General features: G+C 40.1%; 1 protein-coding gene across 1 annotated transcript in view; it reads left to right on the forward strand.

Moving 5' to 3' along the window:
• Positions 1-8,521: 8,521 nt before the first annotated feature.
• Positions 8,522-17,982, forward strand: part of HAO1 (hydroxyacid oxidase 1) — a 258,027-nt gene continuing 248,566 nt past the window's right edge. The window contains exon 1 of the mRNA XM_069234147.1: positions 8,522-8,682. Coding sequence (XP_069090248.1) covers positions 8,546-8,682 — 137 coding nt within the window. The 5' untranslated portion in view covers positions 8,522-8,545. The remainder of the gene's footprint in view (positions 8,683-17,982) is intronic.

Consider the following 17,982-nt stretch of genomic DNA (forward strand, 5'->3'; position numbering starts at 1 on the left):
TAGCGTTTCTTCAAATAGCTATAACTGGTTCCCTATTGTAACTATAACTGACGCCCTCGCCATGCACTGCTAATTACCCAGATAATACAGCACACATGACACCTTTTATAACATCATTGATAATATCACTGTAGCATTTGTTGTACAATTATTCATAACAAAATTGTGTATGGTGGGGGCGTGAATTATAGTTACTGAAACAACTATACTAACCTTATTTGAGCCTAACTATAATGTCCCTGTAAACTTTGGCTTTTTAAATGAATGTCTATGTTATTTTGAATTCTATTTCCTAACTATAACGTCACCATAACCTTTGGTTTTGTCAGTGAAAAAAAAATATATACATATATTTTAACATATATATTACCTACCGGCAGTCAGGTAGTTAGGACCATGTTTCCATAGGAAAAGCATTTTTTGACTTGTCTATATCATTAATGCCATTTGATGGATCTTCACAAAATTTCCAAAAAAAGTGTGTCGATGATACCAGTCATCTAATTTCGAGTGTAATTGATAAATCATTTGGTTAATGGGATTGTGATTCAATTTTTTGTAATTAGATTGATCATTTAATTGTCTATATGCCTCAGCCATATAACTTTTTGTGTCAAGAATCACAATATTTCCACCTTTATCTGCGGGTTTAATTATGATGTTATTATTCTCGATTAATGATTTTAAAGCCAATCGTTCATTTTTTGTTAAATTTTCTGATTGTCCATGATGTCTGACATTTTGTAACCTTTCCAAATCTTCCAATACTAATTCCAAAAATATGTCAATCTTATTTCCAGGTGATAATACCGGGCACAATTTGGATTTTTCTTTGAAATTACTGAAGTGATGTTTATTAGTATCTATTTCCAATTCTCGTAAAAGACTTCCAATTCAGAAAATGTTTCGTCCGGCAAATCATAGTATAAATCAAATAATGTTTTCAAATCTTCAATTTGATCAATACACAAGTTCGATTGATTTAAATTGTCAATTATTATTTCATCCTGAGCTGTTTCAATTTTTTTTCGAATGCATAGAATGGTATTTGACCAATTTTAACTTGCGAATAAATTTGTAAATGTCAATTTGAGTATTCACATAAATAAAATGTTTTTCCGGGCAAAATTATAAACCTTTATTCAATAGTTGACGTTCAGATGATGTCAATTCATAATTTGAAATATTTATTACTAGTTCTGGCTTATCTATTATTGTTTCTTCTGGCTCCTGAGGGGATATTGTCTCTTTCCACTTTCTTTTGGGTCTTCTGATTTTTCTCTTCTGTTTTCTGTTTGTTCTATTTTTCTTCCACCTCCTCGGTTTCGATTTCTTCCTCTCCCCCTCATTAATCTTTGATCCAGATATAGTACTTGCATTTCCTCTAAAAAAGTGTTTCTACTTGACGTGTCCATACGTTCTGAGGAGCTTTCCCCTTCACTAATATCAGATTCACTCGGAGTATCTTCATTATTTGGAACAACCTTCAAATCCTTTCGTTGTATGTCAAATTTGAGACTCTCAAATCTTCTTGCAAACGTTAGAATCCTGCCATATTTATAATCTTTTTCATCCCGTATAAATTTATTTTTCTTACGTTCCTGTATTTCAGTCTCATATTTATCCAGTCTACTTTCCATATTTGTCCTAAATAATGATTGTTCATCTTTCTCTTCACTTTTATTAATCTTTTCTTCCACATCCTTGATTTGGTTGTAAATCTCTTCTAAATCTGATTTAGCGTATTTAATAAGAATTCTCATCATATTTAAGGAGCATTGTGTATTGTTTTCCTCCCATTCCTTAAATAATTCTGAATTTGCTCCTGAATATTTTGGTATGGCGTAAGCCTATCGGAATTCTTTTAACCGCAATATATTTCTCTAATGATAGAATTTCCCAGCTTTTCCTGATCTCCTTTTTGTAATGTTTTTCTAATTGGAAAAACAAATGTTTTAAAGATGAATTCCTCTGTGTTGGTGCATTTCCTGATATCGGAGTAGAAAACTCATTATCAAATAGTTTTGTGGCCACTGATAATCGTTTAGTTTGTCTTGCTTCCATATTCAAATGTATGGCTGTTAAAGTCTGTTTAGCTGGTTACAAATAGTACACCGAATGCTCGTCCAAATTATTTTAACTCCATTTTAAGGGCTGAACCGCCCATCCGTTAAGGGAAGGCATATTTCCTTTACACGAGGGGCCGCTTCGGCAGGTAACGAGTTTCAGTATGGACATAAAAGATATAAAAGTATCCGTTAACTGCGGTCTTACCCTGTAATTTCAGCTGTTTACCTGAACGGTGTCCTCCGACGCCGGTCACGCCAAGCTGATCCAGGGGCCGCTTCACTGGAGTAACTCGTAAGATGCCGGGCGCTGTCGTGTTAGTTCAATAATTCCAAACAAAGCATGCCAATGATTCCGACGCGCACTACAGCTGGTGCGAGGCAGGAGAGTTGGCCGAACCCTCATATATATATAAGTATATATAAATATATATTCATATTTACTGAAAAAAACAAAGGTTACAGGGACGTTATGGTCAGGTTCTGAATTTCCTTTCACAAAACCATAGAAATTCAGCAGTTATAGTTATGGGTAATTCTAATATTCTAATACCTATAACTTACGCCCTTAGGTAACTATAACTTGCGCCCCCAGCATGCACAGTTTTCTCATTAATAATTTTATTGCAAATGTTGCAGTAATAATATCAGTGATGCCATAGACATTGTCATCAATGATGTAATATGTGAGGTAATTAGCTGTGCATGGCACAGGCTCAGGTTATAGTTACCTTACTGCCCAGCCTTCCCACAAGTGCCCAACCCCTGCACCCAACCCCCCCCCCCACTGCACATGGCTGACCATTTTAAGGTCCTCTGACTTACAGGCTTTGCCAAAATCTATAAATATCAAATAATATTTTGCAGCACCACATCAACACATAAAGCATACCCAATGGCCTTGGCAATAGTTTCCAACAACTGTAATTAAACTTATATTACATAAATTCACACATTGCATTGTTTAATACAGATTATTGTTTCAATAATACTTTCAATAAAAACCTTTTAAAAATACATTAACATGTCTGAGTCTTTTTTAAAAAAAAAAAATTTTTCAGGTCATGCATTGCTGCCATAGAGCCATCCATTAGAGGTTGCTGCATTTCAGCTGAAGAGCATACAGCTCCAGCTCAAAGTGCTTTTAGAAAACTTGGTAAGCTCTTGGGGGGACTTAGGGGCATATTTACAAGCCCCTAACAGCACCGGAGCATTACTTTTAGAGACTCTCCGGTGGCGCTGTGCACTGCGCCATATTTACAAGGTGGTGCTAAGCCACTTTTTTTGGCTTAATGCCGCCTTGTAAGTATGGGCTCCTCCGATGCAGCTTTCTGTGGCAGAAGGGCGTGCAATGGTTGTTGGTGGGCATTCCACTGCAACACCAATTGCTTTCAACGCTGCTCCAGATTTACAAGGAATCTTAAATCTGAGGCAGCACCAAAAACTAACCCCACCCCAGGGGTGGCATTAGCATAGAACAATGAGGAGAAATACTTTTATTTCTCGTTGTTTTATGATTTTCCTATGTGTGCTGCATTCTGCAACACACATAGAAAGAGCAAATGGCCATTAATGATTGCTTATGTGCAGGAAGGTGAAACTTCTTGTACATAAACAATCTTTCAATAATGACGATTTGCAGGATGCAGCACACATAGAAGTGCCAAATCACCACTGTAGATTATTTATGTGCAGGAAGGCACACCTTCCTGCACATAAACAATCAATCCTTATAACACAGACACCCTTGCACTATGGTGAAAGGATGCCTGTGTTGGCACTAGCAGCTAAATTTAGTACCAGCCCTAGGGGAAAGACAGGGTTGCTCCATATTTTTGTAATGGGATGATTACATTGAGGCAGTTCAGAGGTTGAGCAAAAGGTTTATCGTACTACTAGTGTTTTACTGGAATGCTACAATTTCTTTAAAAGGACACAGAACTTAGATGAAAGTGTAGAACAGTACATTTCAGCCCTAATGAGTGTAGAATCTAACTGCAATTTTGCGACTTCGCTGGATGTTCACATGAGAGACCAGTTGTGTTATAATTGCTCATCAAAAAATATACAGGAAAGTGTTCCTTAGTTGTAGAGACCCATCATTCAATGAAGTGATAGATATGGCAAAAGAAATTGAATGTGCTATTGTTTCAAGCAAATGTATTACTAATGATATATCCAGTAGTGCGACATTTATTATGGTACAGGATAAAGATTCTGTTAATGTGCTTTCTTTCAAAGACAGGTCTACCAAGTCTATTCAGAAAAAAACTGGTACAGCAGGTTTCAGGTGTGGGTCATTTTATCACTTAAGCATTGGTCCGACATGCACCTCAATTGGGAAGAGATGCCCTAAATGTCACAGAACAGGACATTTCCAAAGTGTATGTAGAGGGAAGAATGTGATTCAAGTGAGCAATATACAAATAGATAGAGATGGTGAGCAACATTGTGCGTATGATGTTCACAAAACGGTACTTACTGTTGATGCAGGTCTTCAAATGGGTCAAAGAGGCAAAGGCCCATTTTGTGAGGTGACGATTGATGATTTAACATTGCACATGATGGCTGAATTGGGTGCTCCTGTTACTATAATTTTGGATGTGCTATATACTCAATATTGGTCTAATGGGGAACCCTAATAACTGCAGATATTCTACCAGAATTGTATGGTAACCAAGAAGTTGACATGTTGGATTATTTCTTAGAAAATGTGTCATGCCTTGGTAAATGTGACAAGACTAAGGTTAATGTAGCAGTGAAAGGCAAAATCATAGTGAGTTGGCAGGATTTAGCTAAAATGGGTTTAAAACTGTTGCCTGGGTCACAGAATCAGGTACAGTTGAATGACACATGCACTGCTCTTGTTAATGATTTACATGATGATGATGATTGAACAAACTTCTAGGAAGTTAGCCAGAGTGTTTGATACCAAAATTTTATAAATTACCAAGTTTTATCACTTAATCAAGCTTAAACAAAATGCCATTCCTTTGCTATGTAAGGTTACACCAATTCCACTTAGTATGAGGAAGTATCTCAAGAAATTGTTAAACAAATTGGTGGAAGAGAGTGTAATCATTTCCACAGATTTTTTAGAATGGGTCAGTACCATTGTGGTAGTCTAGAAAAAGACTGTAGATATTTGTTTGTGCACAGATTTACACACCGTTAATAAAAATATAGTGCTGGATTACCACCCACTCCCGAAAATTCAAGATCTGCTTACCATTATTGGAGATGCTAATGTTTTTAGTCTTCTAGACTTGAGGTCAGAATACTATCAGATCCCATTAGCACCCAACTCATGTGATCTTACCACCTTTGTAACACAGTTTGGGGCATTTAAATTTCTGAGATTACCCTTCGGATTATCCTCTGCGGCAAGCGTGTTTCAGAAACAACAACATTTTAGCAGGGATTATTAGTGTCTAGGCGTATTAGGGTGACATCTTGTTATTTTCTGAGTCAGTGACAGATCACAAAAACATTTTGAGGAAGGTGTTGAACATTTTTAAAGACGTGGGAATCACAGTTAAAGAGGATAAATGCAAATTGTGAACAGATACGGTGGATTACTTTGGACATACCATCACAACTTTAAGGATTAAACCCAAATTCTCACTCACTTAGGCCATTTTAGAGTTTGCTCCTCCAAAGGACAAAGAGGATCTCTGATTATTCCTAGGAACTAGTAATATTACTACAGGTTTGTTTCACAATGTGCCCAAGTGGACCACTCCCTATGCAACCTGTTAAAAAAGTAGTAACATTTAATTGGGATGTCATCACTGATGAGGATTTTCAGAAAATTAAACAATTAATTCTCAATAGTACTGCACTATCACCTTATACATCTCGTCAAAAATGTTTTGTCACAGTAGATGCCAGTCAGTATGGTAAGGGTACTGTTTTGTCTCAAAGAGTATCGAGCAGGGAGCATTCTATTGTCTTTTCATCAAGTTTTCTAAATCGAGTGGACGTTCACTACAGCACGTTTGGGAGAGAAGCTTTTGCCTGTTCATGGGGTGTAGAAAAATGTAAAACATTTAATGGGGGTCGAACGTCAAGATCTTTACAGATCACAAACCACTTTTGCATTTGCTTAATGACAATAAAAGAGACAATGCCTCGGCAAGGTTGGTGAGATTGTTATCACAGTTACAAGAATTTAATTCTGTGATTAAGTACATTTCTGGTGGATGCAATATAGGAGCATACTGTCTTTCTAGAATGCCATTAGAACTTGATTCACAGGATGAAGTTCAAGATGAAGTAGAGTGTATGGTAGACACTGTAGAAGACCGGCTTTGGTCCTGTGGTGTTGTGCAATGTAAGGATTGGTTGGATGCCCCACAAAAGGATTGTGTTGTACTCACCGACAAGGATTTGGTAAAGGAAGTTTTGCCTAAGAAGAGACCTTTGCCATCACCACTTAAATCACACTAACATATGACCACTGAAATATCCCATAGTGTTAATTTATCACTACTTTAAATGGGTCTATTTTAATTTCACATCAGCATCCATCACATTGGCAGCATAAAATCTTTGAGCAAAATCTTAAATATTGAAGGCACTTCCAAAGAATTGGTGATGGGTAATGACAAACATTAATACATTATTTGTGTCCTATCATATCAAACATCTGAGAGTAGCTCTTTATTCACTGTCATCCAATGGTCTAGTGGAAAGGGTGGGAAGGTTTTTGAAGGAGGGTATACAAACAGCTTTGGCCATCAATACTCTTGTGGAATTTTTTTATTACATCACTCCACACTCAACCACAGGAATCTCTTCACTTCAATTGTAAAAAAGGGATCCCAGCACCAATGTGTGTCCAGATTGAATCAAGGCATCGAATTCCAAGTCCAGTTGTTGTGCATGTGTTGATAAAAAGAAGATAATACACGCTACCTCTCAACAACGGTCACTACACAAATGTATTTTGATACCAGGCACAGAGCGAAAGATCAGAATTTTTCAATGGGAGACTGGGTTGTGATTAAAAGCCCGACTTTAGGTTAAAAAGGGGCTGTCTATAGTCTCTTCATCTGCTCAAGTCAGGAATGTATTGAAAGGTTCTTTGCTGTTCAAAAAAGGGGTGGTGGCTTTTAAAGTGCCTAGTCAAATTCTCACGCCAGCAGGCAAGGAGGATCTTGCAAGATAAAAATTTACAACATGAGAATTTGTTTGACAATCCCCACTGGTATGCCTCCAACTCAGTTTCTACTGCCAGGAGTGTTAGTGGTACTCCTGCTGAAAGCCTTAATCAGCCTGATCAGATTGAAGAACCAGGAACTCTACTACCACTGATGCACAGACAAGTTTGCAATGTGCTCCTGCAGATGAGCCACAACAGGTTGTGGTGGATCAATGTCCAGCTACTGGAGGAACAATGCAAAATGAGATGAAGACTATGACTAGAATGTTGCATGTTGCAATTCCTGTAAAATACAGACTTTTTCCTTCATTTGGTGTTTGTATAAAGTTCCTTGCTCTTTTGTTGAGGGGAAGAAGACGCAATGGTGCATATATATTGTTTGTCCTCCCTTCATTATTACTATGAATGTAATGGAACTGCTCCTTAACTTAGTGGCCCGTACTTGGGCACCCGCTCTTTGCAGTCCATGTTATAAAAGTGTTATGGTTTGACTTAATGGTCCATGGCTACCCGCCCGCTCTATGGATTCCCAGCGCTACCGCCAGGCAGTTGATACAGGAAATCACAGGACACTGAGGCACTCTGTGGACTTCTGCTTTTGCTCAATAAACTTCCTCTAAAAGGAATCCTTACTGCTTTGGTGATTTGCATCATCTTCACAGCAGTCTTACACAAATAAGTAAATACAGGTTCGGGGCTGATAGGAGCACTTCTCCATAATATTAACAGCTGTAAAAACAAGAATTCTGTTTTGGAGTAATTCTACAGAAACGAATTTCTGAATCGATGTCTTGGTATTCACACGTTTAATTTTGGATTGTGTGAAACTTACAGACAGCCTTAAGAAAAAAGGAGGTTTGCCAAAATGATTTCAATTTAAAGATCTTCGATCAAAGGGCTTCTTTTAATGGCCACTAGTACACATGCAGCAGATGTGGGAAGAATGCTGACAGTGTCCCTGCTATGACATCTCCCACATCCAGAGATAGAAATCACCGGTGTGCTCAACACATATTGTAATAACGTATTTAAATTGACACTTGCCTACCGTGGGACAGAGAATAAGCAAGTAGTTGTAATTAAGATGGGGTTACAAAAACCTATGTTGGCCCTGGTACTTTCTCTAATAGCAGCATGTGTAAGATAGAAAAATGACAAAGTCCAAAATAATGAGTGATGCTCTTTAGGTTGCGCAAGTAGAGTAAATAACTGAAGGACACACTTTGGAAGAATCTCCAATTAATTATTGACAGAGCAGAGTAAAAACATTCAGACAGACAGAAAAGGGCACCAAAAAACCCGACTCTCCTGGAGCATGGCTGGAAAGCTGCTTTCCGTGGATGATTTCGAGCAGTATGCAAAAAAGGCTCTTCCGAAATCAGTATATGATTATTATCGTTCGGGAGCAGACGACCAGCAAACTTTAGCAGACAATGTAGATGCCTTTGCAAGGTAAGATTAAATATATACATGAGGTAAATCCCTCGTTGAATTAAAGAAAATAATGCATGTGGACCTCGTAAAAGTCAAATACATGAGTCATTGCATAAAACAGAACACAACACAAGAACTTTACAGGTGCGTGTTCACACTCCTCAGTTCTAAGAGCAGCTGGTGACTCGTCTGAAAAACCAAAAGAGATTCTTCCCTTTTTAAATGTATTCTAATGATCTTGTCAGCCAGCATAAAAACAATGTTTCATCATCAGTGCGTAATAATTACTCACTTCTGAGATTGGAGCAACTCCCGATTTCTCTAGTGATATGATTGCATATTTAGTGGTGAAACCGAGCTACCGATTTTTCTTTCAAAAATGCAAAACGTCCTGAAAACAGTGAATGTAAAATAGGCCGAAACTGACGAATTTCAGTTGCAATCAGATGCAAAAAAAGTGATATCTGTTGTAGGTTTCCATTTGTTAAAACAGTTTGGAATGACATGGCGTGCAACAGCTTGGTGTGACACCTATCCATACAATCAGTAATTTGAAGTTGGAATTAGCATATAGGTACTCCTGGTTCACTGGTACTGAGGGCCTGATGGACCCTTTTTGTATGGGGACATCTTATTCCTCAATGATATCTTATTACTTTTTTTGGTAGGTGCAAATAGTACTACTAGCCCAGGATCCACTGTGTTTCCGATATCTGTTCATGTAGGTTAGTGTTTACCTGAGTTTGATGGGGCATACAGTGGCGTAGAAAAGCCTAACATACACACATAGATACAACTGATATTTCACATACAATAAGGAAGTACCTTACTTGGCAGAGGAAGAGGGATATATATCTGAGTTATGTATTAAGCAAATTAACGGTGTATACTCACTTATCGTGTACTGGCGGACAAAGAGTCTAGGGAAGTTTAGGCTCTGGATTTATGACATATTGCATATTGTGAAATGTCTCTTGAAGCCTGTGGACCAATGATATGCACAAGCCCTGAGTTTGTCACAGCATATGCAAATATAACTGTGGCAGTTCGTGAATTAAATTACTATGTAGGAATACAGACCACCAGTGTTTATTTCCCTGGAATATATTTTAAAGAAATAGCTACTTGTTTGATTACATATTCAAGGATCACCAATTTCATCTATTTCTCTAGAGATTTTGTATTTGGTGTTAGCGTTTCTCGTGAAAGTAAAGAACAAAATTCAATGTGGTATTTGCAGAAATATAGTAGTTGGGCCCACTCCAAGTGGCCAACCACTGCAGCACACAGTTTACGGCCATGCTCAGCAGGGGTTGGCTGCCTAGTATGGTCTACAGCAAAAACTGGAGGTGTCTCTATGAATTAACTGATGTCGGTTGGAAATGTTGGAGGAGAACCAATGAAGGACACTACTCAGGCTCAAGGCACCGGTGTGTATGAGGGTGGGATTGTCTATTACGTATAAGATAGCAGTCTTGGTGCTGTGGCATGATCTGAAGTCAGATTGGTAGTCACGTAGAGTAGCAATGAATTTTATGTTATGAATGTGCTTTTTTTATGGAACAGCCACCTTTTGAGGTGATGGAAGTATACAATTTCAGTAAATGAAAACCTACACATCTCATACTTTTTTATTGTTTTGGTTGAGTAAGAACACATACACAAAAACACAATCTGACCCAAGTACAAAAAGTGCCCACTTCCCCTATCGTGTCTAGAGTTTGAGTATTTAAGTATTTAAATTGATCCTGTAGTTACAACATACTCAAATGGTGGGTGCAATCCTCAAACCTTGTACAAAGTCTGCAAATTATGCAAGGTACCTGTACAGATACTGTGAACAACAGTAGAGAAACATACATGGATCCACAAGTTTCATAGTTTTAAGAATCCATCCCATCTTTTTTTTTTTTTTTAACTGGAGGAGGTTTGTAGCACCCATCAGGGATACTCACTATACTTGATCTTTTTCAGACTGGTGATTGATGTGGTGTGTGTTGCATGAACGATTTGGGGGTGTCAACCAGACACCTTCTCAATATGCAAATGACACTTTGTTGTACCTGAAGGACTTCATATTCAGATGACACTTTGTTGTACCTGAGATACCCAATTCAGTTGGCATCAAATCTTTGGCAAGGCAAGTGGATGAGGCTCCAGACCAACTGGACACAATCTAGGATGATCCTCACAAGAGGATGGGCATAGGTGCAATGTGTGGCATGGCCATTCCTTGGACAACAGTTTCACACAAGAGCACAACAAAACCTAAATATTAGTCTCACGTATTATACGAAGAAATACATTGACCAGAACCTGTGAAAGGTGATAAGTGGAAGTCGCGACTCCATACAGTTCTGGATGAGATTACTTCTCCCTATGATGGGCAAGATTGCCTTATCACAATGGTAGTACTGCCTAGATCGTTTTGGGGTTCAAGGGGTTATTCTCCGAAAATATTAAGAGAACTTGATAGCCTATTGAAATTCCTCATATGTGTGTGAACATGCCCATATCGTAAAGCTGAGAAGCTTTTGAGAGGGGAGACTGAGATTTCGGACCCGGATTGTATTTTCCTGATTTTAGACAACGCTGGCAGAGATGGGCAGCTGTAAACGGGCTGCCAATGCACTAAGGAACTTAAATACATGTTGCTGTGGGTTGTTAAAGGAGACCAGAATTTGATCTTCTTGACATGGCAAATCTATGAATGAATGACCAAACAGATTGTAAAAAAGACCCTTTTTGTGGGAGATGCCCCACTTTGGGGATCTAGGGGATTTTGTAAACTGTTTCAGGAAGCTAAGGCTGCATATTGGGTTGTGGTGGGGAAGGGATAAACAATGGCAACAGCCATGAGAGTGAGGCTATATGTATGTTGGGGAGGACAGTTAGCCTAGCGGAGTCCATGGGGACTGGTGAGGGTGGTGCATGACATATGGAACGTATTTCCAGGCATCAAATCAGTCATAGAGTCATGAAGCTGCTGTTCTTGATGCAGGGTAGATGGCCTTTGTCAACCCTCTATCACATGCTGAGTGGAAGCACCTGAAAAGTGATTTGAGGGTAAGAGCCAAGTGGAATGTGGAATGCATCTGATGGACAAAGAACGCGAAAGTGGGTTGATGAACAAGAATAACAAACAAGGTTTGATTCTGTGTCACACATTTTAAGAACTTGCCTTACTTCACCCTAACTCCTTTGAGTACACTGTACTGGGGAGCTGCCCAAGAGGTCACGAGGGGGCAGCAGACTGGTGTAAGAAAATGCCTCTTTTTGGCATAAACACCCCCATTTTTATGGACTGATTCTGCTCATTTTCTGACTCCCAAGGAGACCCCAGTGCATGACTCTGACCCCTAAAAACATGTTGAAAAATACTCCTATTTGGCCAATTTAACTTACCTATATGTCCTTAAGTCCTAGAGAAAGAAAGAAAGAAAGGAAGGAAGAAAGAAAGAAAGAAAGAAAGAAAGAAAGAAAGAAAGAAAGAAAGAAAGAAAGAAAGAAAGAAAGAAAGAAATAGAGAAAAAGAAAGAAAGACCACCCCTGCACCTGGCAGACATAGAAAACCCATTCCGGATCCTGCTCTTACCAAAAGTCGCAGAACCTGGTATACCAGAGGAAACATCCACCCCATGCACCCCACGAACCAGTCATCAAATAATTGGGCATGAAGAGACCCAACACTCAACAGGGCAACCAGTGCATCATACTAATTTATAGATATCCGCAGGGATGAATCACATGACTTACTCAGGAGAAAGTGCCAACACGCTCCTGTTAGAGTTTGGGGAAGTAACAACTTCAAATATCAGATATCTCTTCAAAAACCTGCAACTTGTCATTCTACTTATAAATTAGTCTCTAAAAAAGTGTCACATCGTATATTCTCTCCAGCCAGGTCTAAAATGAGGGGATGCAAGGTAACCTCCAGCGACAAAGGATTTTCATTTTGCTCATGCCTAGGGCTGTAAAGAGCCATCTGTTAAAATGTTGTGTCAAAGGAGAGAAGACTGTGAAATCAGGTAACAGGACCAGATTGATGGTCATCGGCCTGGACAATTGCAGCTCCCCTTTCAGAATGTTCCAAATTTGTTTCTAAATCTCCAGAAGTGAAAGTCTACACTGCCATGCCAGCAATGAAGAATCTTGAAATACCTATATTTTTAAGCTGTGCCTCTCTTAGCCCTTTTCTAGTGTCTCCCAAAAAGGTTTCCCACTTGTCCTACAGGAATTGTGAGTTAAGCCATGCTTTTCACCAAGTATGAAGTGATTCAGAAATTACATCAGAAAATAAATACTCAAAGTGGTGTACAGACCTTTTATGACCCCCACCAAAGTCTTTCCAGGTGTGGATGTAATGAGTAATGAGGGATTTGGGTAGATCAATTAGTTCTTCCCCAGAATAGCAAACAAAGCATGGGGCAATTGCAGTGTATTCACAGCACTTGGAGCTGGCAATGTCATACTTCCTTTGTAGATCCCGAAGTACATGATTTGAGGGAGCCAGGCTAGAGTAGGCCTTCAATATAGTAAATGCAATGCATTTTCTAAAAAAGACCAACTGATTCCCTCTCCCCCAATGGTAAAGGCTGCATTACATCCCAGCAGAACTTTGGAGTGCACTCGGACTGGGACTTCTATCACTGAGTGGGCCTCCTGTCAAGCCTATTGTGAAGCATGGATGATGGGGTTAGAGAGGTGGTTACAGAGGGGGGTTATAGTTGGGTTTGAAGTATAATATATGGCGAGATCTCCAGAGGTTTCCAATATATGCCACTCTGGTAAGAGCCAAATTGAAGCTGTTTGAAATGTGGGCAGCAGATACATTGAATAAGCCAATGTGGCAGATGCAGACCGCCCTTCACAACTATGGCAAACGGCTTAGCGTCCTTAAACCGTGGTCTGTTCGATTCCCAGAAAAAAACTGAGAAATGTTTAGTGTGATGCCCTGAAAGGTGGACTGGGGTATTCTAAGGGGGAGCATTCTAAATACATAGTTACATTTGGGGGTGACATTCACCTTGATGATTTGGTACTTACCTTACGAGGACAGATTGAGATTGTGTTTCATATTGTCTATAAATGGTTGAACATTTTTGAAGACCATAGCCCACAGTCCCTGGTTTATGTAAATCACCAGGTATTTCAGAGTGTTGTGTATCCACTTAAAAGGCAAAGCAGTCACAGAGGCACTCATAGTGGTACGTATTAGAGGTAGAGTCCCGCATTTGGACCAGTTTATTTTATATCTGGAGAACTGAGATAAGTAGCCCAAATGAGCCATCAAGAAAACTGCTGAGGATAAAGGCTGAGAGAGAGTCAGAAGAATGTCATCTGCATAATAGAAGGCCTTGACCTTCCCTGCTGTCATTGGACCATATGGCGGCTGCCAGAGGCTACGGCGCCAATAGGAACAATAGAAGGAAAGAAGGCACCCCTGTCTTGTGATGCGGTGTATAGGGAAGTATAGAGTAGAAGCCCCCGCAGAAAACTGAGGTAGTAGGGTTATACTACATGCCTTTGGCAAGGGTGAGACAATCCAAGGTGATACTAATCCTCTCTATGGTCCTAAAAAGGTAACCCCACTACACACAATCAAAGGTCTTTTTGGCATCCAGGGACAGAAGGACCTTCTTGTCCCTTTCCTCATGCACTTGTCAGAGTGCATGAGAGGGAGTGAACATGTGATTAGTGGAGGAACAGTTGGGCACAAAGCCCATCTAGGAAGGCATGTATTAGGCTGTGGTGACTTTATTCAGTCATTTCACTGGAGTCTTGGACAAAAGTTTAACATTAACATTGATTAGTGATATTGGCCTGTTTTTGGGAGTCACTGAAATCCTGGCTCTCAGAAAATATGTGGAAAAATGTCTTTGATCCTGAACCTCTTTGTATACCGAGCCAAGGATAGGGATGGTGTGAGACTTTGTGGCTTTAAAAAAATAACAACGGGAGCCATCCTCCACATGGCCTTGCTGACTGGCATGGCATCAATCACTGCACCAACTTCATATGCATCCCCAGTTCCTCCAATTGTGCTGAAGTCAGTTGTGGAAGAGTGATGTTTTGAAAGAAGCATCTGGGACAGAAGAAGCGACAGCGGTGTGTTACGATCACTAATTCCCACGTCCAAGCATGTACCTTATGTTCTCCAACTCATCACTTTATAATTCATGTAGCGGCTCCTATACCTCACACACCTGAAGTTGGGTATTTGTGCAGAGTTTGGTGTCACTGTTACATATACCAAACCTTTGGGTTATCTTCATGTTTGCAGTGTTCCATGTGATTGTAATTATCCCTATGTTTGACTAAAAGGCCTCATGTTTTTGTTCCACATGTTTGTACGTCTTGCTTCAATGGTGATCTTTATTCTGTTATTGTAATTATTCACATGCTTGATAATTATCCATATGCGCACAGTCAGGGACTTTCCAGAGTGATTCATGTGCCACCAATAAGGTGACTTTCCAGTCAGGGACTTTCCAGAGTGATTCATGTGCCACCAATACAGGGACTTTCCAGTAAGGTACTTTCCAAAGTGATTCATCTCCCACTAATATGGGGACTTTCCAGTCCGGGACTTTCCAGAATGATTGATGTGCCCTTCTAGAAAGTATTATCTAACTATAAATACTCAGTCAAACCCCACTTGGGTGCTTGGCTTTATTTTCCAAAAAAGAACCTTTATCCTTCCCACTCTCCTGGATCATCACACCCTCTTCTCCCTCGCCCAAGATTCCTACACCAACCCAGTGAAATCTGCGCCTGCAGTCATCTCTGAGCAGCTCATCGGACTTCTCTGATGCCCGCATTCCAGAAAAAACCTACCTTGAGCGACGGTGGGGAATCCTCTTTGTGGCTGCAGCCGTTCAGGAACTAGCACGTTGTTCATTCCAACATGAAAATTTCATGAATACATATCGCCGTTCAATATCTGCACAAGGATGGAGCATTCTGTACAGAAGGCATTTATGGACCAGGATAGCAACTCCCCATTTCCTTGGGAAGTGTTTCGCTCCTGATTTGCTCTCTGGTTGAACCAGGATATTGGTATCTATAAGCCCACCCAACCAGTCTCTCTGTAATTTATTGCTTTCTGATGAAGAAAGATGGGTCTCCTACAAGAGAGCTATATCAGGTTTACTCAGGCCGTGGAAAATGAGAATTTTCTTCTGCCAAACATTGCAGGATACCGCAATCAAGGCCCTCTGTAGAGGTTGTTGCATCTTGACGTTGGGTAAAGAAAAATGAGTTCTGTTATCTCCAGAGAAGGGAGGTGTGGCTGCAAGATCTGGGTGCTCCAATAGAGGTCGATCCAGTACAACCTTATCCATGACTAAGGACTAAAAGTGAAGGGGAGATAAGTGACCATGTAGTTCAGTGGTTCCCAAACTGTGCGCCACAGCACCCCTGTGCACCATCACAACTGGCCAGGAGCGTCGTGCAACAAGCACACAGATTTAAGGGAACATGTGACAACGCAACTGCTTTGGAAGCACTGGGATTTGCATCAGTGCTTGAAGGCACACCAAGCAGCCCGTTCTGAGGTAGAATTCGGGGGTCCTTGCAGCCTTTTAATTTATGCTTGTGTACCACCATAAACTCTCGAAAGAAACAAGGATCTGGTCCCTGGGGGCGCCTCAACAGCAAGAGAATTGAGCTCCCCAAGTAATTGAAATAACGTATGAAAGGATGCAATGGAAATGCGGTGCTGCAGATAATGCCTCTTCATTAGTATTTATGGGCCGCCTCATTAAATCATTTACAAAATAAAAGAATGTGACACAAGGAAGACCTCACGGACGTGCGTCTCCAATAAAGAACGGTTAAACTTTGTTATGCCAATGCATTTCTCTGTAGAGCCTGCCAAGTGTTATCTGTTCTGTGGGCGATGGATGTTTCACATTTCCTCCGCTTTACAACTGCATGTTTGGTTATTTTCTTAGATTGGGTCAAATTAGCAATTAAATCATTTTACAACATTTTTTACAATGGTATGTTCCATTTCTTTTAAAATGGTACCATACATGTACTTTTTTAAAAATAGAAACATAATTCTGCTTGCGTGAACATGTACTCTTTGCATTTGGCAGTTGCACTTATGTAGCGCAAATGAGGTGATGCACTGCCCTTCGCCGTAAAGCACTGTAGTGATGTAATCTGGATGAAACAGAGCTATATCTACGAAGACAGATAGACACACACACAGGGCAGAGTGAGGGCTTGACGGTGATTTATTTTAGAGCGGAACTGTAACTTTCCATTTAGTTTTTTTATTCACTATTTTGACAGTACTCTAGGGGCCAGATGTAGCAAAAAAATATTTTGCGACTTGCAAATTGCGAGTCATAGCGACTCGCAATTTGCAACTCGCAAAATATTATGCAGAAAGGTGTCTCAGACACCTTCTGCGACTCGCTATGGGGTCGCAAAGACCCACCTCATGAATATTAATGAGGTGGGTCGCAAATTGCGACCCCATAGCGAGTCCCTGCACTCACAGGAATGGTGGGCTGCTGGAGACAGCAGACCTCCATGTATGTGACTGCTTTTTTTAATAAAGGAAAACGAGTTGCAATTCAAAAAAATAATGAAACCATTTGGTTTCATTTTTTCAGAGTAGGCAGTGGTCCATTAGACCACTGCCTGCTCTGAAAAAATATTTTCAGCAACATTCTCAAAGGGGAAGTTGTCCCATGGGGACCCCTTCCCGTTTGCGAATGCGTTACCACCCACTTCAAGTGGATGGTAACTGCGAGTTGGTTTGCGACCGCTTTCGCGGTCACAAAGCAACTCAGCATCGCGATGCGGACGCAAATAGGAAGGGAACAACCCTTCCTATTTGCGAGTCGGAATCACATTTTGCGAGTCGGTACCGACTCACAAAATGTGACTCGCAGTTTGCGACGTGCAAAAGGCTTCCTACATCTGGCCCTAGGTGTTTTAAAATAGTGTTCCACAACATCATTGTGAGGACCATTTCATTGGTTGCGTGTTTAAGTTGTACTTTTACTAAATACTGGGAGTGTGAAAACAATAACTTTGGTGCTGAAATTATGTGAGAGTTTTGGTTGAAGATATTTTTGCTGCACAATAACACTCTTGGAAATAAAAATGAACTCAGGCACCTCATTAGATTTTCATGTATCACAGGGTTGAATAATAATACACCCTCATGTTAAAGCTGCAAGTGAAGGCTCACTTAGAGGGCAGTAAACAAACAAATAAAAAAAACACACAAGGTGAAAAGGTGCATCGAGAGTCTGCTCTAGGAAACCCCAGAAAATGAAGATGTTAGGGATTGTGGGG

This window comes from Pleurodeles waltl, chromosome 5 (assembly GCF_031143425.1).
Source record: "Pleurodeles waltl isolate 20211129_DDA chromosome 5, aPleWal1.hap1.20221129, whole genome shotgun sequence".
NCBI classification, from domain to species: Eukaryota; Metazoa; Chordata; class Amphibia; order Caudata; family Salamandridae; genus Pleurodeles; species Pleurodeles waltl.